Here is a 24,009-nt window from a genome sequence, read left to right as displayed (position 1 = left end):
ATAGAAGGGAAAAGCTTGGTGACGACAGTTTCAGAACTTTGTGGGAGAGGAGTGGGGTGGTGGACCATGTGTTCTTGTGCTTGTTCATTCAATAAAAAAAAAAAGGTTTTTTTTTTTTTTTTTTTTTTTTTTTTTACTCAGAGCAATGCAGATGGATGGAGAAAGGAAATGAGGTGTGAATGAGGTGTGTGGCACAACAGTAATGTCACGTTAAACAAGAGGCCCCCGTGGGAATCTCTGATGATGCATGATTGCAAAGTTCAGTCTCACTGTTTCTTTTCTAGCAATCACAAGATCTAAGGTCTGAAAAAAAATCAGAGTTAAATTCACTCCAACTTAGAAGGGCAGAAAAACAAAAACAAAAACAAAAAGGTGGATGGACCCATCAAGGGGCTGTGTAGGCCCTGGGTCTACCACAGGTCCAGGGTGCAGAGAAGTATGAGGTTGATTGTTTCAGATAGTCCATTTTCTGAATTGCCTACTTTGCAGTCTATTCAAGGACATCAAGTATAGAAATCAGGGTGGGTGGGGTGGGCACTGGAAATATTATCAATTAGAAGAATATTGGAGCTTCCTATGTTAGCAGAGGAAGGAAAACAGCAAAGCTTAAATACAAAATCTGTAAAACTTATAAAAAGTAAGAGTGAAGATTCGTGGGAGTGTGGGTACAGTCTGGGATCTGGCAAGAACATTGGCCAACTAGTCTGGAATGCAACAGGTCTCACAATCGTTAAGTATTTAAGATGTCTGGACCCCCTATGTTTCATAACCAGAAAGCACAGCACAGAACCTCTAGATCTGTCCTTGCCTGCTGAAGCGTGAACCATCAGAGGGGGTGACTTGAAAGAGGGCTCAAACTCAGATACAGTCATGAGAGGGAACTCATGCCAAGTTAGCAGTCACACAGCTGATCAGGGAACAGACCCCTGTGCCTCCACAGGTCCCTAGCCAGCTCCTCTTGACACTTCAAGCAAACAACTAACGGTTTATCTAGGTAACCTCTGTTTGCTTCCTCTCTCCTTAGTCAGAGTCAGGGGTGATAGTCCTTGCTTCTCTTTCTCTCAGAGGTCCACCTTTCCGTTCTATGGTTGTCACTGTTAGTTTTGTTTTGTTTAGTTTGGTTTTCCAGATCTTCCCTTTGTTTCCTCTGCACACGTGAAAACAGAAAAGCTTTACTAGTTGCGGGCCTCACTTGTTTCTTTAGATACCACTTGCTACCAGACGGACTGAACAGAGGCTTAAGCTGATGATACAGACCTTGAGCCTAATTTCTATTCTACTACAGGGTGTCACTTCAGGCACAAAGAGATAGTCAGTCTGTCAGTCTGACAGACAGACAGAGGTGAGAAGGAGGGAAGGAGGAAGGGAGAGAAGGAGAGAGAGGTTGAATGATTGATTGATTGATTGATTGATTGATTGATTGATTGCTGGAATAGTTTCCCTATCCTTTAGAGCACAGATGCTCTCTGAAGTCTAAGTGCCTGTAGCCTGTGTGTGACTATGTTAGCCAACATTGTGCTGATACAGCATCCCTGAGGGCAATGGGTCTTTTCCGGTTGAAAAGTTACTTGTATGGTTCACTGGAAATAAACTAATGAGCATTTTCCTAGTCGTCATCAGAGAAGCCATGAAAAGAAGTGGCTGCTGGCACCAGAGGATGCTGCTCTCCCTCGTACTTTTGATTTGGACACATGTTACTTTTTCAGGTAAGCAATCCTGTAGATAAATATTTGATTTTCTTAAAGCTGGAGAGAAAAAAGGAGGGTTTTTCTGTTGTTGTTGTTGTTGTTGTTGTTGTTGTTGTTATTGTTTTACTTAGAATGTGGAGTCTTTTTCTGAAATATGAAATGTTGAGCTTGCTAGTCCAAATTTCATACCATTAAAATGCACTTTCTTAAGAGGCAAACTCAGTTTTATTTTCTAGATTGTAGATTCTTCTTAGCTCTAAGTTTGGAACCAAGCCATGGTTTCTAGTCCACAGAACACTGTAATGCTCCCATTCTAAGTCATACATTGTGTGAACATGATGTCTTTTCCTAGAAAAGATTGTGCATTTCCACGTGGAATTATTTTTTTTAAAATACGACAGTGGGGGAAATGCCAACGAAGAACAAAGGAAGAATGATATTGCTGAGTAACTGAGCAACAAAAACCAGTGACTTCATTTAAAGACAAAATTCATATGCCTGCTGTTAGCAATACCACAATGTTCCCCATAATGTATAATCTTTACTTGTTGGAACCCAGAAATATGTTACTTCCCATGGCCAAAAGGACTGTGGATGTGTTTGAGGTGAGGATATGGATTATGCTTTTAGAATTCCGTTGGGATTTTTAAAACCACAAGGATTCATAGAAGATAGAAGCAGAGAACCAGAGTTGAAGAATGAGATGTGAAAATAGTAACAGGTGAACCTGATTCAGGGCAATGGCTCAGAGGATTCCACTGCCTCATGGAAGCAAATATATATGTATATGCACACACACACACACACACACACACACACACACACATACAGATTCAAACCAAGATACATCAAATAGAATGCAGCCCATACACAGCTTGATTTTAGTACTTATTATCTCCAGAACTACAAGGCAGCAAATCTATGTTATTTGGAGTCACTAAATTTGTGAAAATTTAAGTAAAACAGTAACAGCAAATGAGTAGTACACTTACATATAAATTACAAATTAGAGAAGCCAATTCTATAGTGTAGGGCGCCGATTTTCTAAATCCTAGTTCCTTATCAAACAAAAAATACATAGGAATGTTCGACAACCAAATGTTAAAATGCAGCTGCTGGACCAGCAAGAAGGCTCAGCAGATAAAGATGGGTACAGCCAAAGGCTGACAGCCTGAGTTTCATCCAGAGAACCTACATAAATGTGGAAGAAGAGACAAACACCACAGAATTATCCCCATACATTCACACACATTTCATGGCATGTGTGCCCACACATATCATAAACAATAACTAAATAATTAAAAGTTTCTTAAAAAAATGCAGTTGCTGTCAGTTAACCAACTGCTCTGTATGGAACTTATGCAATACCTTTTGTTAATAATGAGCCTGAGTTAAAAAGGACTGGAATACTCACAATACAAGTATTATAGTAAATACAAGTAAATATAAGTACTATTGAGTATGACTAGCAAGCACTATAAATATATTGATGCAAAAATCTAGATTGTTAATAAATCTTCAAATACTTATACACTTGTGACAACCATGACTATAATCAAGACAATGAACATAACCCTCATTACACAAAAGAATCCTTGATTTAGTTTACATTTTATCCTTCCACGCTCAGCACCTGAACACACCCCATATCCAGGTACACTTTGACAGTATCATTTTTCTACAAAAGCAGGTACTATATATTATTTTTAAATCTTGTGTCGTAAGTTTCGAATTGGGGCATATTCATCAGTAACACTCCACTGGGGTATGCTAGGTTGTTTTCATTCATTCACCTCTTGGTTGACATCTGGGTTATTTTCATATTGAACTACTGTGAATACATGAGTGCATGGGATGTCATCTTATCTCTGTTGGATAAATGTCTAAGAGTGGAATAATCAAATCATGAAATACGGATACTTAGGCTTTTTAAAGAATCACGGAACTCCTTTCTCAGCAGCACTTAGACTGGCCAGACTCATTACTTATTTTGAAAGGCAACATTCATTTTACTTCTAATTACCAACCCTGTCTTAGTCAGGGTTTCTATTCCTGCACAAACATCATGACCAAGAAGCAAGTTGGGGAGGAAAGGGTTTATTTGGCTTACACTTCCACACTGCTGTTCATCACCAAAGGAAGTCAGGACAGGAACTCAAGCAGGTCAGGAAGCAAGAGCTGATGCAGAGGCCATGGAGGGATGTTCCTTACTGGCTTGCTTCCCCTGGCTTGCTCAGCTTGCTGTCTTAGACTACCAGCCAAGGGATGGCACCACCCACAATGGACCCTCCCACCCTTGATCACTAATTGAGAAAATGCCTTATAGCTGGATCTCATGGAGGCATTTCCTCAACTGAAGCTCCTTTCTCTGTGATAACTCTAGCTTGTATCAAGTTGACACACAAAACCAGCCAGTGCAAACCCTATCTAGAAAATGATTTTTAATGTTTCATACATGCATACAGAGCTTTGTTTTTTTTTTTTTTTTTTTTACAAATCTATCTTCCTCTCCCTCTCCTAGCTTCCACTATTCGAAGATGCATGTATGGGCACCCACTGCAATTTAGTTTTCATCCCTCCAGTGAATAGGGGTGATGAGCACACTCATGAGCTTCTTGGCCATTTGCATTGAGCCACTGATGACATGCCTGTTGGGTGCTTGTTTTAATCCTAGATTTTAGGAGCTCATACATAAAAGTGAAAACAAATGGAAATAGCAAGAAAAGCCATCTTTCAAGAGAACTACATTCTGACTAAAATGGACATAATGAAACTAACCCAAATCATCCTTGAATATAGCATTTTAGTGATATAATATTTATTCTAAAGAAAACTTAAATATATAGTTTAACTGGTCAGCTTTAAGTATTAGCTTGACACCTGGGAAGAATGACTTCATGAGAAACTGGTTACATTGGGTTTGCCTGTGGCATGTCTTGATTGCTAGTTGACATAAGAAGACCCAGCGCACCGTGGGCGCACCATTCTCTAGGAAAGACATCAGGAAAGTATGAGAAGAGAAAAGTCTGCCAAGAGCAAGGCAAGCAGGCAAGGTTGCATTTATTCTTTATCTGATTATTGCTTATTGATGTGATGTGACAGCAATGTTTGATTTCCTACCTTGATGTCTTAACTAAATCTTAGAATTGTGATCCAACTAAAGCCTTTATTCCCAAAGTTTTTTTTTTTTTTTGGGGGGGGGGGGGGGGGGGGGGGGGGGGGGGTAGGTGGGGGATGGGAGGTCAGGATATTTGTTACAGCAACAGACATGAACCTAGAATACTGCGTTCAAGTTTGTGGAGTTCCTTTTCATCAAAGATAAAAAATGAATTCTGTGAGCTATTTCACGCAAGTTCTAAATTTGAGCAATAAGTAAATATTTAACACAGATCATGTTAGAATTATAAGGAAATTATTCTAAAAAGTCTTCTGCTTTTTGAAAACGAAACAATAGGCTTCCACATGAAGGGAAAAAAACAATAAAAACTATTTTAGAATAGTTTATTCTGTTTTTAAATTTTTCTTTAATATCATCATAATTGTTAGATTGTTATTGATTAAAATAACTTGAACATTCAAAAAAAGGGGATGCCAGGCATAGTTCAACAGTCCTTTAAGTCCAGCACTTCGAACGAAAAGGCAGAAGAATGTCTATGAGTTCAAGGCCAGCCTGGTCTACATAGTGAGTTCCAGGAGACCCAGGCCCACATAGAAAGACCCAGTCTTCAAGAATTAACTACTTAATTAATCTAATTAATTAATTAATTAAGAAGTATGTCAACCTCTACAGAGGCAGGTTTGCCTTTATTAGAACAATGAAAAGCAGCTATTCTCTGTGGGAAAAGAAACTGCACCAAGGTACAGGAGGCGTGAGGGTTTTCTGCATTCCCAAAGCTGTCAATTCTAACTGAAGTTCTTACCTATATGCTATGCTCCTTGTCAAGAGTTTTCCCAGCTCCTAACTGCCTGCAGATGTTTTCAGGGTGTCAACTTTCCTGAGGAGAAGTTTCTCAGCTCACCCAAGGGTTTAGTGTTTAAGTCATTAACCCTTCATTGTCTTGTGTGTGAGTGTTTGCATAGTGTGCGAGTGTTTGTAGACGGTGTGTATATGTGGGGTGCCTTACAAATGTGTGCAGGTCAGAGACATACTTTCAGGAATCAGCTCTGTCTTTCCACTCTGGACTCTGGGGATCTAAGTCAGTCCCCAGGCTTGTGCGATAGCTGCTTTAGTTCCCCAAGCCAGCTCCAATTCAAGATTATATTTAAGGAAAGGCAGATGAACAAAAAATTACATTCAAAGGGCTAACATTTCCCGGTTCCATTGTTCTTTCTGCTGTAGTCACACATTATCCTCTTCGTACACAGTTTCAATTTTCTGGGTGTCCCTGTTCTTTTTTTTTTAATCTAAAGATTAGTTACACAGGGTCCCCCTCTAGCTGCTCCCATGACAGTAGGGGACTACAGATGTCTATTTACAACTTACTTTTCTCAACCTGTGGTGCATCTTAGAATTCCATCAGATCATAGTTCACAGGGGTCTTTCTTTCTACTGTTCCGTTAGATAGACTTTCACTGAGTAGACACAGCGAAACATTTGGTAGCTGTTCTGTTTGAGTGTTTCATTTGCTTAGTGTGTAAGAGCAAATAGTGCCTCCATAGATGATCTTATGCATATGAGTTTTTATGTTGATGGAGAAATATCTTCAGAAGAAATTCGTTGATTTGGGAGAGATGAAAACGCAAGTGTAATTTTGTTTAATATTGACAAATTTTCCTTCATAAATGAATGCTTTTCACCCTTGAAGAATGAAAATACCGCTTTCCCAGCAGCTAAAATAATAGGTGCTAAGTGGCCTTTGAGTATAATTTTAAATAAACTTGTACCATGAATTTAAATTGGATATCTTTAACTGGTTTTTCTTCAGTATCTTCAGTGGGTATGAGTGTGCATGAGTTATATGGGTATATTGGCTACTCTGAAATTGACTTTTTCAGTATTTTATTCTATTGCTTTGAATTTAATTTTGTAGTATTTTACAGATAGTGAGCCCAGGGCATTTTACATGTCATGTAAACACTCCATTAGTGAGCTATACTTCTGATCCTAAATTCTGACGCATACTTTGTAATGTAGGGATATTACCCCTAGTTAAAATACTCCACGGTGTTTTAAACCACCTGAAATAGAAACAGAGGTACAGCAGATCGCATCTTCACTCTGTTCTTCCACAGCTGTTCTCTACCTGTAGGCATGTAGAGCGTGCAACTAAAGCAGCTCTAAGAGTCAGTCAGTCTCCTGAAAGCCAGGGTGCTCTTCTATTTGCTTATCAACAATGTGCCATGTTAAGTTAGCATCTTAGCAGGGCCTGTGGTGATGATAGACTACTTACATATATGTAATTTAATAGAAGTGTGAAGTGCATGTAATTACTATAATTGTAGAAAAAGAAAGCTTACTGTAAAAAAAAAATTGTGATTTATTTTACTGACTGATTTATTTATCACAGTGCTGGGGTTGAAACCTGGGCTCTGCTGCATACCCAACAAGCTCTCTGCAGCTGAGCTAGACACTCAGCCCAGTGCTCTTTCCTCAGTGAGGCACCAAATGTGAAAATGAAGTATGAGCTGTGAAAGTGAGATACAGGATAAATAAATAAGTAGATAGATAGACAGAAATGCAGGCAGACAGACAGACAGACAGCGTGGTCCACAAAGGAATATGGCATGCAAATTCTGCTGCAGTAAATTGTTTTACATAGCTTTATGCAAATGAGTGACAGGTGAGTGAGATCATGTCCCATCGTGCACTATTTCTGCTAACCCAGTATGTTTGTTCTCTACTTACAGCGCTTATCAGATCACATAACTTTTCTCGATGGCCTAAGGTAAACTTAAATTCCTTCCCTTTAGCTTAAATTCCTTCCCTCTAGCTTCCCTTTCTAATCTGATCACTCTCCTCAAAGGAGTCTAAAACTCTACAGAGGTGAGAACTACGTTGACAGATTTTTCACATGGCCTAGATTGGAAGTGCACCTTATCTCTGCAGCCTGGACTTCCTCCCGGGTAGTGTAATCCTTAGAACACCCTAACATGTTTTAGTAAATATTATAGTCAATTAAAGCACAATGAATACAGCTGAGCACTTAGTGAAATAACAACCAACCCTCACTTATTCCTAGCCTCAATAGATATTCCTCATTCTTACCAACTACATGGAAGCCCTGTCCTCAATAGTTCACAAACACATAAAGATCATACCCATTAACTTCTTACACAACAACATACTGGAATTGAGACAAGGTCAAAGTTTAGCAGGAATTTTATTGATGATTATCATTCAATGATTATGAGATACATTAGGCAATGCATGGACACCCTATGGAAGTCCAGAAGACAGGAAATTCTACAATGTTCATCTAGTAGGATTTAATATTGTTTCTCTGTGAGTTAGAGGTGAAAGGCAGCTGATAAATGGGAAAAAATAAACTCCATTCCTATGATGTTTCTGTTTCCAGCCTCCATGCAAAATGTATTACCCAATAGACCCTGATTATGAAGCTAACTGTCCAGATGTGAAAGCATATGTTTGTGCTACCAATGGCTTGACCTACAAGAACGAGTGTTTCTTTTGCATTGACCGGTGGTAAGTTCAACTTAGCATGGCGATTCCTTTTTTATTCTATAATGGCTCAAGATACTAAAAACTGCTTACAAATTTCAAAACACATCTTGAGTAATCAAATCATTGAGCAAGGATGTGTAAGGTATGGAGAATAGAGATATGCGGAATTAGATAAGCTTCCCCCACCTTAGGACTGCATTTAGAAGGTATGAACACACTCTTAAAAACAATGTCCACTTACTTTAAGGAACTAACTTTCTGTCTCTTTTCTTCAGGGAGTTTGGACCTCACATCCAGTTTGTCAAATATGGAAAGTGTGAATAGTGGTTCCCGAACACCTTCGTTTGCTTACTCCTTTCATTACTTCATTCTGGGGATTATTTCTTTGGGAATTTGAGGCGTTTGATTTGCCAATTTTTTCACCTCTGTGCCATACCCAAATTTCCAGCCAAATGGAAAACAAAAGAGTTGAAAAATGAGAAAAAGGTCATATTTGTTGCAAATAAACATCTGAATAAATAAAGTGATTGTTACTCATTCTGTGGACTGTCAGTTCAAAGCACTGGTTCTCAGCCTTTCTAATGTGGTGGTGTGGGTGCCTTCCCTTCTTTTTATATTCTATTCCTAGATTATGTATTCCTTGTTCCTTTTGGGTATAGTTAATCTCGTTAGACTAAACTTTTCTTCTGGTGTTTTCTATAGTGAAGGATCGTAGATATACAAATAAATAGATACATTTGTTTTCATTGTTGGTGTAACACTTATCTCTCTCTGGGGATTTACTCCTCCAACCACAGCAAGTGTAACATTGATTTAGGGATCTTGAAAGCCATCACTAAAGCTGGGTAACTCCATGACTTCCTGCTCTGTCCAGCTTTCACAGGAAGGATGTTTTCTCTTTTGTTTTTAGAGCTGTAAGGGAAACTAGTTAGGCAAAACATGTCCACCAGTGTGACTGCAGCTGTTGATAAGTTTAATTAAGAGAACATTAGCAATCTCACTGGATTAACAGACTATAGATCTCTCCATAGAGCAGCTGACTTTAAACCACCGGTTCTCAAACTCTGAGTTGAGTCCTCTTTGGGTCACATGTTATACAACCTGCATATCAGATATTTACATTGTAATAGCAAATTATAGTTATGAAGTAGCAACAGAAATAATTTTATGGTTGGGGTCACCACAACATGAAGAACTGTCTTCAAAGGTCATAACATTAGGCAGGGGCAGGAGGATTAGAAGTTCAAGATGACCTCAGTTGTTTAGTGAGTTTGATTTCATCCTGGAAATAATGAGGCCATATCAAAACAAACAAACAAACAAACAGTATTTGCACCTCCTTCCCCAAACTGACTCTAGTCATTCCCTGAAAGATAATTTTGTTGTTAGGTTTGTAGAGAGTGGAAATGTCCATTTTCCTCAAAGGCTTGCCTGGCTGAGGTAGCTTCAAGTCAATTTCTAGAATTGCAATGTTAAAGTACAGAATATCCGAATCAGTCTCTTCACAATTCATTTCTATTGCCCAGACACTGGCCATATCCCCAAAGTATCCCAGGGATTTGGGACCTAAACATATAACCTTCTTTACATACCAATGTCCTAGAGAATGGTGATGTCTATCTGCATACCGAACACCAAATAGACAGGACCAGAAAACAAATTTCCCATGGACTGTAATAGTGTACCGCTAAATGTGCAAAACAAAGAAAATATATTAAAAGTTGAAGAGGGAAAAGCCAACTCATATATAAAGGCATGCCTACTGGGATAATACCTGACTTTTCAATGGAGACTCTAAAAGCTCTAAAAGATAGGCCTGGACAAATGTTCAACAAACTCTGAAAGACCACAGATGTCAGCCCAGACTACTATATCCACCAAGTCATACCAATCATAAAAACCTTGGGGTTAAATAACATATCAAATGGACCTAACATATTTTTACAGAACATTTCATCCAAACACTAAACAAAGTACTTTTTCCCCCTCATATCTTTCTGGAAAGTTCTCTAACTGACCACATAAGACACAATGTAAGCCTTGGATTATCTAATAAAATTAAAATACTACCCTGCATCCTATCTGAACACCACAAATTAAAACTGCATATCAACAACAAATAAAGAGGAAGATCAGGGCTGGAGAGACGGCTCAGTAGTTAAGAGTACTGACTGCTCTTCCAGAGGACCTTAGTTCAATTCCCAGCAACCACATGATGGCTCATTACCATCTGCAATGGGACCGATGCCCTCTTCTGGAGTCTCTGAAGGTAGACATGATGTACTCATATATATTAAATAAATAAAGGGAGGAAGATTACAAACTCGTGGAAATTGAACAACTCCCTACTGAATAAAAATTGGATCAAGACACAAATCAAGATGGAAATTAAAGAACTAAAATGAAAATACAATATACTGAAACATACATGATAACATGAAATCAGTTCTAGAGGCAGGTTCATAGCACTAAGTGCATACGTAAAAAACTGGAAAGACCAGTTTGCAAATAACTTAATGACATACTTGAAAGCTCTTGAAAAATACAAATAAATAACAACCTATAAGAGCAGATGGAAAGAAGTAATAAAACTCAGGGTTGAAATCAATAAAATAGAAACAAACAATACAAGGAATCAGTGAAGCAAATGATTCTTTGAGAAACTGAACAAGATTGGCAAGCTTTTGGCTAAATTAACCAAAAGAACAAGATAATCCAAATTTTAAAAGTTAGAGATAAAAAAGGAGACATTACAACAGACACTGGGAAAATTCAGAGAATCATAAAGACCTGTATTCCACCAAACTGAAAACCTGAGAGAAATGAATGAATTTCTTGATATATATGACCTACCAAAGGCAAAGATGAAGTAAATAATTTAAGCAGACCCGTGACCCCTAGCGAAGTAAGAGGAGTAATGTAAAATTAAAAACCATGGTTTTAATAAATATAGACTTGTGTGCTCTGTGTAACTTCTCCAGGCACACAATAGCAATTTTTTAGATGGGGTGTCCACATTTCTGCATATGTTCAGCAAGGTGATGCAGAATGGAAAAATCAGGAAACAGGAGATGACACTGAGATTGTCCCTTTAAGAGTGGAGTTGTTTCAAGCAGCTAAAAGAATCAGATGCACATACTTGCACCCAACCAATGGACAGAAACAGCTGACCCCTGTTGTTGATTTAGGGAAGGCTGAAAGAAGCTGAGGAGAAGAGCGATCCTGTAGGAGGACCAGCAGTCTCAATTAATATAGACCTCTGAGATCTATAAACACTGGACCACCAAACAAACAGCATACACCAGCTGATGTGAGGCCCCCAACACACATATAGAGGACTTCTGGGTCTGCGTTCATTCAGAGATGATTCACCTAACCCTCAAGAGACTGGAGGCCCCAGGATGTTAAGAGGTCAGGTGGGATGGGGATGGGGCATTCATGTGGAGACAGAGTGGGGTGGGGAGGAGATGTGGGATGTGGAGCAGTCGGAGAGTTGATGGGGGGTGGGGCGGGGAATCGAGTGTAAAAAATAAATCGAAAATAAAATAAAATTTGAAAAAAAAACAGGAGTGGTGTTGTCCTTAAATGAGAAATCTAACTTGGATAATAAAAATAGTGAACTACAAGATATGCTTCTCATGATTTCCTTATCTTATGCTTCTGCCTATTTGGTAATGATTCCACAAGCTTCTTCCTCTTCCTTGGCCAATCCTGCTACCCTGGCTCCTTATAGCATCTGGGCTATGGACCCAAGTTTCTTCTCCTCTGTTCCTAAATATATATACGTACCTTGTCAGCTCACTCCATCTTCCCAGGCTTCATCATTTTTAATTTCTTCATTTAGTCTGGCTTTATTTATGACCCTTACTATTCAGTCTCTTGTGTGGCTTGTACTTCCTCATTTCAATTCCATTTTCCTTCCTTTGCCCTGTTGCCATTGTAGAGCTCTGGGATGGGCATCTTTCAGGCTACATCTATTCCAAAGCACCTCCTATCCACCTTATTTCTCTTTTTTGCCAATTGCTCACAAACAGGAAGATGTCCGTGCTCTACTGCCTTGATTACATAGATTTCTGACCCTTATAAATATGATTTCTCTTCCTAAAGATGATTGCAAAAGTGCTGTAGTTTCTCTACTGCTCTAGCTTGGGTGATTTGGCTTGCTGAGTTTAGAACTTCAACAAGTGTGAAGATTTGGGGGCATTGCAGGCCCAGAGCCTAATCACAACTCATCTTAGGCTACCCTTAGCTACTTAACAGCTGTCACTCGCTCACTTCTGTGTCAGACCTAGTATTTTATGACTAACAGGTAAGAATCTTTGGAATGTTACAAAACCCTCATTTCCACCAACCAACGGGCTAAGAATGGCATTAGATAGCATATGGGGTCTCTATTACATCTTTCTCTACTTTGCTTCACCCCCATAGCATTTCCACCAATGTAATTTTAAAATGCCTTCATTTATGAATTGCTTTATTATATAAAAGCCTCATCAAATTGTTACTACATTGGGACAAGGATTTGATAGTAACTAAATCTGTTCCCAAACTATGGTCGCTAATAGCCCCAGAATAAACGATCCTTTGAGTTGACAGGCTTTCTTACATAACCATGATTGCCTGATGATTGATTAATTGCCCACACTGTTGATCTTGCTCTCCAACTCGACTAATATCAAGTCACCCAAAGCTCCAATCCTCAGTCGCATGGTCTGGCCTGCCCTACCTTCATCCCTTAGTGTGACCTGCACTGTGATCTGGTACATCCAGTCCCTATTCTAAACAAAACACACCCATATGGTATGCCACAATTTATATCTGAGAAGACAAAAGGAAAGAGCTGACCTGTTTGGAAAACTAGGACAAATTACAGTTGTTGCTGTTGTTATGATTTTATATATTACATCTCAACAGCAGTTTGCCCTGCCTCCTTTCTTCCAAGTCTCCCACCTCCTCCCCTCTCCTGTAGATTCACTCCTCTTCCAATCCCCTTCAGAAAATATCAGGCCTTTCAGGGATATCCATTGAACATGACACGGAGACATCTGAAGTTAAGTCCTTGGTAGTGTTGCTTAGTATAGGTATCTGGTCTTTATTTTGTTGAGTAGATATTTAAATCTGTTGTTGTTTCCCCAGTATGTCAGGATGAATGGGACTTAGGGTTCAGTCTTGGGGAACTCCGTGTTGATGCTCAAATGGGGTATCAGATGTGGTCCTGGCTCAGCTAGGACTAAGTGAAAGTTCTGAGCCAGGAGAACTCTAGGGGAGATGCACAGGGTTCCTCCTCAGGTGATAGGGTAGGTGGAGTACTGATAAGAGTCTGGGAGCTCTATTTAAAGAGGAGGAACGTGTTGCAAGGAGGGACCCACTATTCTCTGATAGGCAGCTGAGTGACAGAGTTGGCGGTTGGATCTGTGGTTCTTACTCTGGATAAGAGGAGTGAGAGAGCAGTCATGGAGTCTATGATGCTTAAGCAAGAGGCAGGGCTGAGTGGAGCTGGTGGGAGGAATCTAGGATCCCTACCTAGAGAAGTCAAGCAAGCAAATGGGCAAGAAGACATATGGTGAGCTGGCAGGCAATGGGTATAGGTGGAGTTTGCAGCAAGAGTCTGAAGTCCCTGCATAGAGAGGAGGGGTGAGTGGATGCGCAATATTACAGGTTGAGAACCAGTAGTCTAGGTTCTACACCCAGAGGTAAGGAATGGGGAAGCACAGGCCTTTCTGTGATACTTCTGGCAGAAGACGAGGATATGAGGAGTCCCATAAGTCTGGGATCCCCATCTGGAGGGAAGAGACCTATGGTCTCTTTTTATCTACAGTTTCCTAGCATTTAAGTGTCCCAGTCAGCTATGCTATAGAAATATTACACAGGTTAAAAAAAAAACACTCCATGAACTTAAATTATGTGCTATTCTAAGTAGAGTGATACACCCTCACAGCATTATGTTATAACTCACCCAGGATATGAGTCATACCATTTTCTAGCATAGCCACACAACATATAGGCTATTAGACCATTAGTCATTCTTGGTTGTCAGATGTGCTGCTGCTGTTGTGCATCGTATTGTTCCTGTCCAAGTAGCCACTCTGCAGCGATGAAGCACAGCATTGGGACATCTATATCATTCACTTTATCTTATCTTAGTGCATCATCAAACATCACCATGCATTAGCTCGCATGCAATACCATAGCGTGTATCATAACACCCATTAGGATATGTTTTGCAATTGTTCTGTTGTATTACCAGTTGTTATTATTGTTCATCTCTTATACTTACTTCATAAAACTTTATCATAGGCAGGGACACATAGGAAAAATATAGGGTTGTACAGATCCAGGCACAAACAGAGGAATAGAAAGCACCTTGAGAAGTTAAGGGGAGTTCAGAGCACTCAGGAGTCACACTTCTCCCATTCCCAGTCTCCAATATTATTTGTTTATTGATGGAATGAATCAAAATGCAGACCCAGGAAGAAATGAATTTGCTGGCATTTTCAGGAGGCCAGTCTGGCTAAACCATGAAACACACTGTGGACAGGAGAAACACACAGGGAAAGGGAAGAGTAACAAAGGTATAATTATACTCTGGTAATAAATGAAGGTTAAGCAGGGTCATAACAATGGGGCTCTCACCTAGTAGGACTGGCATCCTGATAGGACAGACACCCAGGTGTATGTGCTCAGAGACTAAGCCATCCGAAGTGTGTCTTCTGGAAGCCAAAGATAGAAGCCTCAGGGTAAGCCAGCCAAGATACAGCCTTAAACCTGGGAGAAAGGAAAGTTCTGATGTTTAAACTCCTTGGCTTTTGTAATTTTATTACAGCATCATTAACTAATACATTATCACATGCTGTCTGACTGTTGGGTTACAGGCATTCTTTCAGCTCCAAGCACAGTAGATGTGATGTTTATCCATTGCTCCTGACAGTTATGTAGGTACCCATTAATATTCCGATATGTGATGTGAATCAGAAGGGAAATTGTTGGCTATAGTCTATTCTCATCCTCTTGTCTACTAACTGGAACTATTTACTGATGTGGATCAGGCCATTCTTTAGTAATAGGATCCTGAAGGGGAGATGCCAGGATAGGTGGAAGAAAAGACAGAAAGTAGAGAACATAAAAGCTGAGTCCAGAGGTCTTGTGCACACTCTGTCTTATCCCGAGCAAGCTTATTAAGAAGTATAGCATCTTATGTACAATGTTCAGGGCAGAAATTGGACAGAGTCATGAGAAACTATGATACAATGGGACAAAGTCTGTGAGAAACTAACCAAACATGGGTTATCTCAAAACCTTATAGACCTAGTACACAGTAGCCTTGGGACTGATAACCACAGTGCCTATGGTGCAACAAGATGGGTTCCCAGGGTTAGAAGCCACAGCTCCTCAAGGCCACAGGTCAATACTGCCAAGCATATTCCTGGTTTTGAGAAGGAACTGTGTTTCTTCCCACATCATGGTCTCAGGGAAAACAATTTATCATCAATGGCTCAAAGGAAATTGAATGCAGCTGATACATAGGAACCTTGGTTTTACAAACTCCCTATTCTCATAAGCAACTGGAAACAGCCCTGCCACACACAAGGCCAGAATACCAATGCCCAGATCCCTCAGGCTCTGTCTCCTCCACACACAGGAAGAGCAAGATCAAAAGTGCAGGCTATGTCAAGAAAAGACAAGAAAGAGCAAAGAAAAGTGAGCCAGAGTAGGAAGGTAGACATGGAATGAATGGAGCAGAAGAAAACCATGGCCCAGAGCTGGCTCAGCTGAATGCACTGACCACAGTTTAAGATGGTCCCAAGAAGGCCTTGAGGTTTTAGGAGGTATGCCTTTTGGGTGTCATAGAGTCAGAGCTCTGGGGGCCATGGTCAGAAGTCAGTATGGCCGCAAGCAAGGGAGCAAAGGGGAATAAAGAGCTGAGTATGAGACTTCCCTCATTCTTCGCACTTTATATGTTAATTTGGGGATGGGGTTTTGCCTATGTAGTGCTAGGCTAGGACTCAGAATTTCATGAGTGGTAGGCAACTGCATTACCCTTGAGCTACATCTATATCCCCACCACACCCCCAAGGATGGATTTTCAAGTTAATCTTAGTAGAAGCAGAGGCAGCAGAAAGTTCTAAGAAATAAAAGACACTTCATTTTGTTATGCTGTTCTTTACATAGACAAGTGTATGGGGTCAGGTAGGAAACAGTGGCGCTGAGACTTCCCCCACACATGGACCCTCCCTCCTTCCAAGTGATCATCACACATGGAGAATTCCACACACTCTGACCCATGGCCCAGCCCATTCTGCCACTCATTTACAACGTCTTCCTGAATGCTTTGGTTCTATTGGTTTCATGTTTATTATTTCACTGGTCAGTGGAACTCCAAATCTACTGCTTCTGCCATACACTTCAAACCACTACAATCACAAAATTAAAGTGTATCTTCCTTAGCTTAAACTGCTACTCTTCTACGTCCTAGTTCTTATCTCTGCTAAAACAAAGCAACTATTTGAACCTATCTCAGAGGCTCATTCTAAGTTTGAGATGAACTAACCCTGATACATAGATACACAGATTCAGTACATACTAATGACTTAATGTACATTAGTTCTTATGACAGTCCACTGCTATAGACATTGTTCTATCCCATCTCTGATGCAATCTCTCTTATGTCCCTCCAAAGATCTGGCCCAGGAACACCTCAATCAATCCTTATTCTAACATAACCCTGAGCCATCCTATTCTTTCTTGGGGGTACCCCAAATCTGGTTAAGAAAAAATGTGCAACTTTTGTCTTGGCGTTTATGCTTTTGCATTGATTGTTCACTTTCTCCTGCTGCATGGTCCCACAAGTCTGTTCCTCCTACAGGATTCAAGGCTTTGAATCCTTTGAAGGCACACACTGAGAAATGAACAAGCTGCCTGTAATCTGAAGAAAGCGGCTTTTCCACCCCAGAACTTCTTCTTCTAGTGTGTAGTTCAGGTTTGAGAGTGAAAAATCCCCACTCCACAGACATAGTTTCCAAAACCAGTCCAACCCCATAGCTGATCCCTTGACCTCGCTCCTCCTCACAAGGAGTCTCCACCCATCAGCCTCTGCTTTGTTTTTGTAAAAACCCAGAGTATCAAGAACCTGGCCCCACCCTTGACAAATTCAATCTGATGTTTGCCTCCTAGCCATAGCCTACATAAACAATTACTTACATTCACCACACCTACCAGGTCTGCATTTTGTTTGAAACTTGACTTTTCAGAGTCTAGCAGGAGTTTCTTGACCACACAGCTCTCTTCCAAACCTTGACACTCCCTAACACAAAGATATGTTTGTTGGAAGTCACGGGTCTACTCAGTCAACATTCATAAAAATCACTCTCCTGCAGTTTCCACTCTGTGTCGTATGGATTTTGAGAGAGGTGCACAGCAAGCTACTAATCGGGCTGAAGCATTGCCTAATGGCCGTCAGTTTCTATATCCATTTGGAATGATCTGACATACTCCCAACAGTGTTGGTGCCAAACGTCTTCAAGCTACAGCACGCCTCCATTGTTCTGTTGTCAAAAGCAGATTATGATGGGCTTTATTTCCTAATCTTTCCAAATAGCAATCTCCACACTCACCTATTTACTGAATCATCTGCCTTCTATGACAGAGGGGATGGATTCACCTATTCCTTCAGCTGGTGTCTTCCTTTTATAGGGTTCTGGTTAGCCACCATCTGCCCTGTGTCTTTATTTGCCCTGGGCTTTCAGAGACTCGGTATATATGAAAGACTATGCTGAAAGAAGGCAATGGTTCTGCCATTTCTCTTTTTCCCTGATGCTCAAATATCCAAAAGAATGCTCTGTAAGCCTACTCCTTTTTTGCTTAAAAAAAAAAAAAAAAAGGTAGTCCTTTTTCAAACTGCAAAAATTACAGGTCACCTTGAAACATGGTGTCTTTCTGTTGGTATTCTCTTTTATTTGGTTTTACGAGACAGGGTTTCTCTGTGTAGTCCTGGCTGTCCTGGAACTCACTCTGTAGACCAGGCTGGCCTCGAATTCAGAAATCCACCTGCCTCTGCCTCCTGAGTGCTGGGATTAAAGGCATGCGCCACCACGCCCAGACTCTGTTGGTATTCTTTATCTGTAATCTTTCATATCAGACAGGAGAAATTAGGACTGCTTGTCCTTATTAGGAACATCAGCTCTTGCCTGTGACTCTGCTCTGCATATTGTCCTTCAGTAACTAGAATCATGATCTTAAGAAAATTATGTCTTCAAATTATAAGTTGATAAAATTACAGCAATAAACTGCCTAAAAATCGCATCCCACAACATTAGCTACCATATCAATATCCAATTAGAAGCCTAGAACTTGACACAGCACACACACATGCACATGCACACACAAGAATTATATACACCAGGCAGTGGTGGCGCATGCCTTTAATCCCAGCACTTGGGAGGCAGAGGCAGGCAGATTTCGGAGTTCAAGGCCAGCCTGGTCTAGAGAGTGAATTCCAGGACAGCCAGGGATATACAGAAAAACCCTGTCTCGAAAAAAAAAAAAAAAAAGAATTATATACATAGCATACTTTAGATATTGGTGATCTAGTCAACAACATGTTGCACATAGACTCATAGTCCGTGAAGAATATAATAAAGTGGAAAAATACTAGGTCTTTTTTGGCAATTGTAGCACGACTTTGTCCCATGAGGTACATATTAGTTGTGTTTCACAATGATGAGATTATATGCAGTGATGCAATGTATTCAGCTCAACCACACTACTAGTCATATAAAAGCACATAGCATACAACTACATGTGCTCACAGTACCTGATATAATGAATAAGTAGCTAGTGTATGTTATATACTGCCTATTATTTTACTACTTATTCCTTCTACATATATATAAAAATGTTTGCTATAAAACAGTATAATAATGTATTGCTTCAGGTAGTCTTAGATAGCTCAGATTGTTTCTTAATGGTATTATAAACACTCGTGCTTTAATCTCATCTTATATTATTCAAATTGTCCTAGAACAAATGAACTATAATATATATGTAATTTTATATATGCCTATATGTACATATATACAGATTATATGTATGTATATATGACAGCTTGAGTGTATGTATAATTGTACTTTGTGATTTTTATACAATAAAATTAGCAAGACATGCTACCCACCTTCTGTGTGCATGTGTGTGTGTGTGTGTGTGTGTGTTTGAAGTTTTATTTAACAGTCTAAAATATCCCACAAGGTAAACATGATTTGTGTTTCAGAGATAAAGAAATCAATATCTCTCAAAATTAACTGACATATTCAATGGCTTTAAATGAACAATTCAAATGAGATCCACAATATACAACAGTTACACTTTTAACAATATTGTACTGCCTTCCCTGAAATATGTTAAGGTCTAAAATTTAAGGAGATGTGATGTCATTTATAATTTGTTTTCTATTATTTGTAAATGCTATGTTTCAGAATGTACAAAATTAAGCTTACTACACAATGAGCTTTATATTCTCCTGTCTTCTGGGTTTTCACACATCTCCTTGAGTTTGACAAATAGCAGGCACTTGGATAATTGTCCCTGGACAATGCAGTATATAACTTCATGTTTGTCAACTACTTGTAGTCATTCTTGTGTTGACCTTCTGGGGACACAGTAAAAATGACCATATCCACTCCATGTCCTCTACGGCTGGAAAAGATCATGGGACTAATAGCCACGTGTCAGGGAAGAACAATGACAAGGGTATCTCTCCTGGGATGGAACATTTACTTTGTAGCTGGAAAGGGACACCATCTGGGATATGTCTTCACCACACTGGACAGTGTTATTCTAAACAGTGACAACTTTGCCCATCTGGCAACCAGAGTAATATCTATGTATCAGCACCACAGAAACGTCCATTCATAGAGGTACAAGCTGTAAGTTATAGAAATCTCAAAAATACATGTAACTGTAATATGACCATGCTTTCCTGACTAGTACAAGTTCACAGCTTCATAAGTGCCTTATCCAAGATTATATAGATGGAAAATGCCAACACCTTTCTCAAAGCCTCATAAGTCCCAAAGATGTTAGAGTTGCAAGACCCCTGAATATTTAATAGGTTCCTTGCTTGGAGAATGAGACTGTATTGTCTCGGGAGCCTAAAATATAGGTATACCATGGCTTGCCTGTGTTTAAAACCTTACATTTAAGTAGAATAAGTCACACATGTAATATTCTTTTGTTTCTTATCTAAAACAAGAAATCCACGCTTGATCTTTCCTGTGCAAAGCTTAGTCTAAGTAACAGTCTTCACTTATGCAACAGACAGAAAAATACTGTTCACCTCAGATCGCCCACCTGTCAGTGAGAATGGACCCAGAATTTGGCTGACAGGTGTGGTAGCACCATTCAGGGTGTGGCGTGCTTTGCGAGCCACTCAGGTCCTATGCTGACTTTGGATGAGCTCACAGGAAAGGTGGAGAAACCGAGGCTTGCCATATAAACCTGACCCCTCGCTGAGTACATAGCACATTCGGCTTCAAGCCAGTCTCGCATCACTAGCCTCTGCATCACAGAGCTCTCCACCATGAAGCTTGTTGGTGGTCTCCTGCTGCTCTTCGCAGCAACCTATGTCTGCAACTGCTCTGGTGAGTTGGGTAAGACGGGGTCACATACAGTCCTGAAGATTTTATTTTTTCATGTACTTTCTCCCAGGATCTAAGCTGCTGACATAAATATCTGGTCAAGTGGATTTAAAGTGAGAGAAAGAGATCTAATCAGGGAGCGGGATCGTGGTTCTGGCTGTACTTTGAGGGATTGGAATCTAATCTCTTCCCTTGCAAGGACTCTTACTTGGCACCCATGGACCAAAAAATGTCCTGATTTCTCTATAAATATTTATTGCATAAGGATACTTGTGGCTGTGTCAGTAGATGGCTGTTCCACAGTGCAGAAATACAGAGGTCCTTAGGTGTCTTCATGGATCCATATAGTAGAATCTAACTAAAAGACACTTCTCTGGAGGTCTCAAGTTAATGAGTCAGCTTTTAAATTGTGAAGAGTTGTGTAATTAAAATACATTTTTAACTTTTTAATGACATCTAATTACTTTGTTGTTTGCGTGTTTGTTTGGCACAGGGTTTAACTATGTAGTTGTAGGTGCCTGGGATTTACTACATAGACTAGGCTGTCCTTGGACTCACAGAGATCGGCCTGTCTTTGCCCCTGAATGCTTTGGTTTAATGTGTGCACCACAACATCTATCCCCAATGTCTGGATATGTTGATTAGGAGAGAAAGTATATCAGAGATAAGGCTTCAGTAGCAACTGGCTTTTGAAATACACCATAGCCTCCAAAATGAATAAATAAATTTGCCTTCCTGATTCAAGGGCTTACCTGTTGGCTGTTCAAGTCCGTAAGCAAACTGCTGTGATTTTGCATAATGATAGGGTCTATGCTGAGATTCATTGCGGGGGCGGGGGGGGGAACGAAATGACTTTAACAGAAGAACAAATCAGCTTTGAATAATGAAACCCCAGGATTTGCTCTATTTGTAATGCTTTCATTGTATTTGCCTTTCAGAAGTTACTAGCCACCCTTCAGTAACAGTAAGTATGTTGAATAAAAATTTTAATTTCTATTGGCTGTCTCTTATTCAACAAATACCTATGAAAGATTAATACATCGTTCATGTATGATCATTTAAGGAAAGCAACAGAGGAGACAGACACAGATGAAGAAATATTTGTAAATGGCCAATATAGTAGAATGCTTCTTACTCGTCTCCTAAGTATTAAAAAATGGGATTTTATGCAACAAAAAGTTAATTATGTGGAAAGAATTCATACTCCTAGCTAGCCCGTATAAAAGATACACAATCCGGGTATTTTATTTATAAACTGTAAGCCTGGATTTGGTGGTTTGGAGCTATACTAACTTACTCCCCAGCTATAAAGTCCCTTGTTACTTGCTGTTTCTCCTAGCCATGTGCTCATGTCCATGTCCTCTCATGGCTGCCTCCTCCACCCTTGTCTTCTTTCTTCCTCCTCTACTTCTACCAGCAACCTCCCTCACTGGATCCTCGAGTTCCATGTTTCTCCCTCCACTGCCCAATCACAGGCTCTAGCCTTTTATTGACCAGTAAAAAATGAGCAACAAGGTTCACATAGCATCACTTGGTGTAGGTAAGGATCTGTACAACCTGAGAAGCCAGTGTTTCACACTAGAATACAAGCGCCATCAGACCAACCCACTACGTAATTGTAAGGCAAAGAAATGGCCAGCAATTGCTCACCAAGTATGGCATTAAAAAGTAGGAAGGTTTCTGGCACTACTGGTATTTGTCATGATGGTGATGCCACTCTTTATAAAAGTAATTTCAACAGCATCAGAACTGCTGAGATGTAGCCTGTCTAGTTCATCCAATGTAGTTATCCTTGTGGTATTTGAGAAAATCAGGACATTCTCTTGTGTCTGACTAGGTGGACTGTGACATATACAAGAAGTACCCAGTGGTGGCCATCCCTTGCCCCATTGTAAACATACCAGTTTGTGGATCTGACTACATCACTTATGGGAATAAATGCAAGCTGTGTACAGAGATCTTGTGAGTATCAAATACAAAGAAACAATGTCTGGGAACCATGTTCTCTACTCAAATCCTTCCCCTTCCCAAGATCCCTCTTAACTCCTTATGGTCTACTTTTTCTCAGGCAGAATAGAATGTGGAAACAAAAATTGGCCAACTATTCTGCCAACTTGAACTGCTCTTATCCTGCTCACAGATCCAATTGTTGTAATTCTGAGTTCTTGAGTTTCCAGACTCATATTTGCCTCTGTAATCTAGAGGCAAGTCATGAGTTACCAAAACTGGCCATTTGGAGTGGCCTCCAAACCCAAGTTCAATTTTCACTATTTTATAAATTGGAATTCCATACAACTTCCTATTTTAAAAAGGTCTATGAATAGGTAAAATGCACTATCCTATATGATTTCTAAAATACTATGCACTTTTAATGCATCTGGCCTTTAGTCTCAGGTTCCTATAGACTCTAAGCATCAGTAGTCTTAAATGAGATAGCCATTGAAATTGATTGATTTTCCTTTTATCTAAAATGAGGGATGCAGGCTGAAATTAGTGGTTCAAAATCCCATGGACATGGTTAGTTTAGGTATTTTGTTTGGTCTGCACAGTGTTTGGAAGAATAGATACTAGGCAAATACCACATTTTTAAAATGTAAAATGCAGCTTAGCATTCTTGCTATCATATACCAAATTTAATTTTTATTATTGCTCACTATCTTTTAGCAGTGATACTTATCTCATGTTGGGACACTTATCTCATGTCCCGAGTTCTCTTTATTGTGATTATCTTTTTTATTAGATATTTTCTTTATAAACATTTCAAATGCTATCCTGAAAGTTCCCTATACCCTCCCTCTGCCCTGCTCCCCTACCCACCCACTCCCACTTCTTGGTCCTGGCATTCCCCTGTATTGGGGCATATAAAATTTGCAATACCAAGGGGCTTCTCTTCCCAGTGATGGCCGACTAGGCCATCTTCTGCTACATATGCAGCTAAAGATACAAGCTCTGGGGGTACTGGTTAGTTCATATTGTTGTTCCACCTATGGGGTTGCAGACCCCTTCAGCTCCTTGGGTGCTTTCTCCAGCTTCTCCATTGGGGGCCCTGTGTTCCATCTTATAGATGACT

General features: G+C 39.9%; 3 protein-coding genes across 4 annotated transcripts in view; 2 read left to right on the top strand and 1 right to left on the bottom strand.

The window, feature by feature from the left end:
• The window catches only part of Spink13 (serine peptidase inhibitor, Kazal type 13 (putative)), a 128,337-nt gene extending 119,511 nt beyond the window's left edge, over positions 1–8,826 (top strand). The window contains exons 2-5 of the mRNA XM_021150957.1: positions 1,611–1,706; positions 7,536–7,573; positions 8,204–8,331; positions 8,586–8,826. Of these exons, the coding sequence (XP_021006616.1) occupies positions 1,628–1,706; positions 7,536–7,573; positions 8,204–8,331; positions 8,586–8,634 (294 nt within the window). The 5' untranslated portion in view covers positions 1,611–1,627 and the 3' untranslated portion in view covers positions 8,635–8,826. The remainder of the gene's footprint in view (positions 1–1,610; positions 1,707–7,535; positions 7,574–8,203; positions 8,332–8,585) is intronic.
• Positions 1–24,009, bottom strand: part of LOC110284943 (serine protease inhibitor Kazal-type 10) — a 113,492-nt gene that overhangs the window by 39,508 nt on the left and 49,975 nt on the right. The window lies entirely within an intron of this gene.
• Positions 20,828–24,009, top strand: part of LOC110284945 (serine protease inhibitor Kazal-type 7) — a 4,000-nt gene continuing 818 nt past the window's right edge. Inside the window, exons 1-3 of the mRNA XM_021150958.2 lie at positions 20,828–20,942; positions 21,878–21,903; positions 22,777–22,901. Of these exons, the coding sequence (XP_021006617.1) occupies positions 20,882–20,942; positions 21,878–21,903; positions 22,777–22,901 (212 nt within the window). The 5' untranslated portion in view covers positions 20,828–20,881. The remainder of the gene's footprint in view (positions 20,943–21,877; positions 21,904–22,776; positions 22,902–24,009) is intronic.

Source organism: Mus caroli, chromosome 18 (genome assembly GCF_900094665.2).
Source record: "Mus caroli chromosome 18, CAROLI_EIJ_v1.1, whole genome shotgun sequence".
In the NCBI taxonomy this organism is placed as follows: domain Eukaryota; kingdom Metazoa; phylum Chordata; class Mammalia; order Rodentia; family Muridae; genus Mus; species Mus caroli.
Note: the sequence above shows the minus strand (reverse complement) of the source record. Positions and strands in the feature narration are given on the sequence as shown.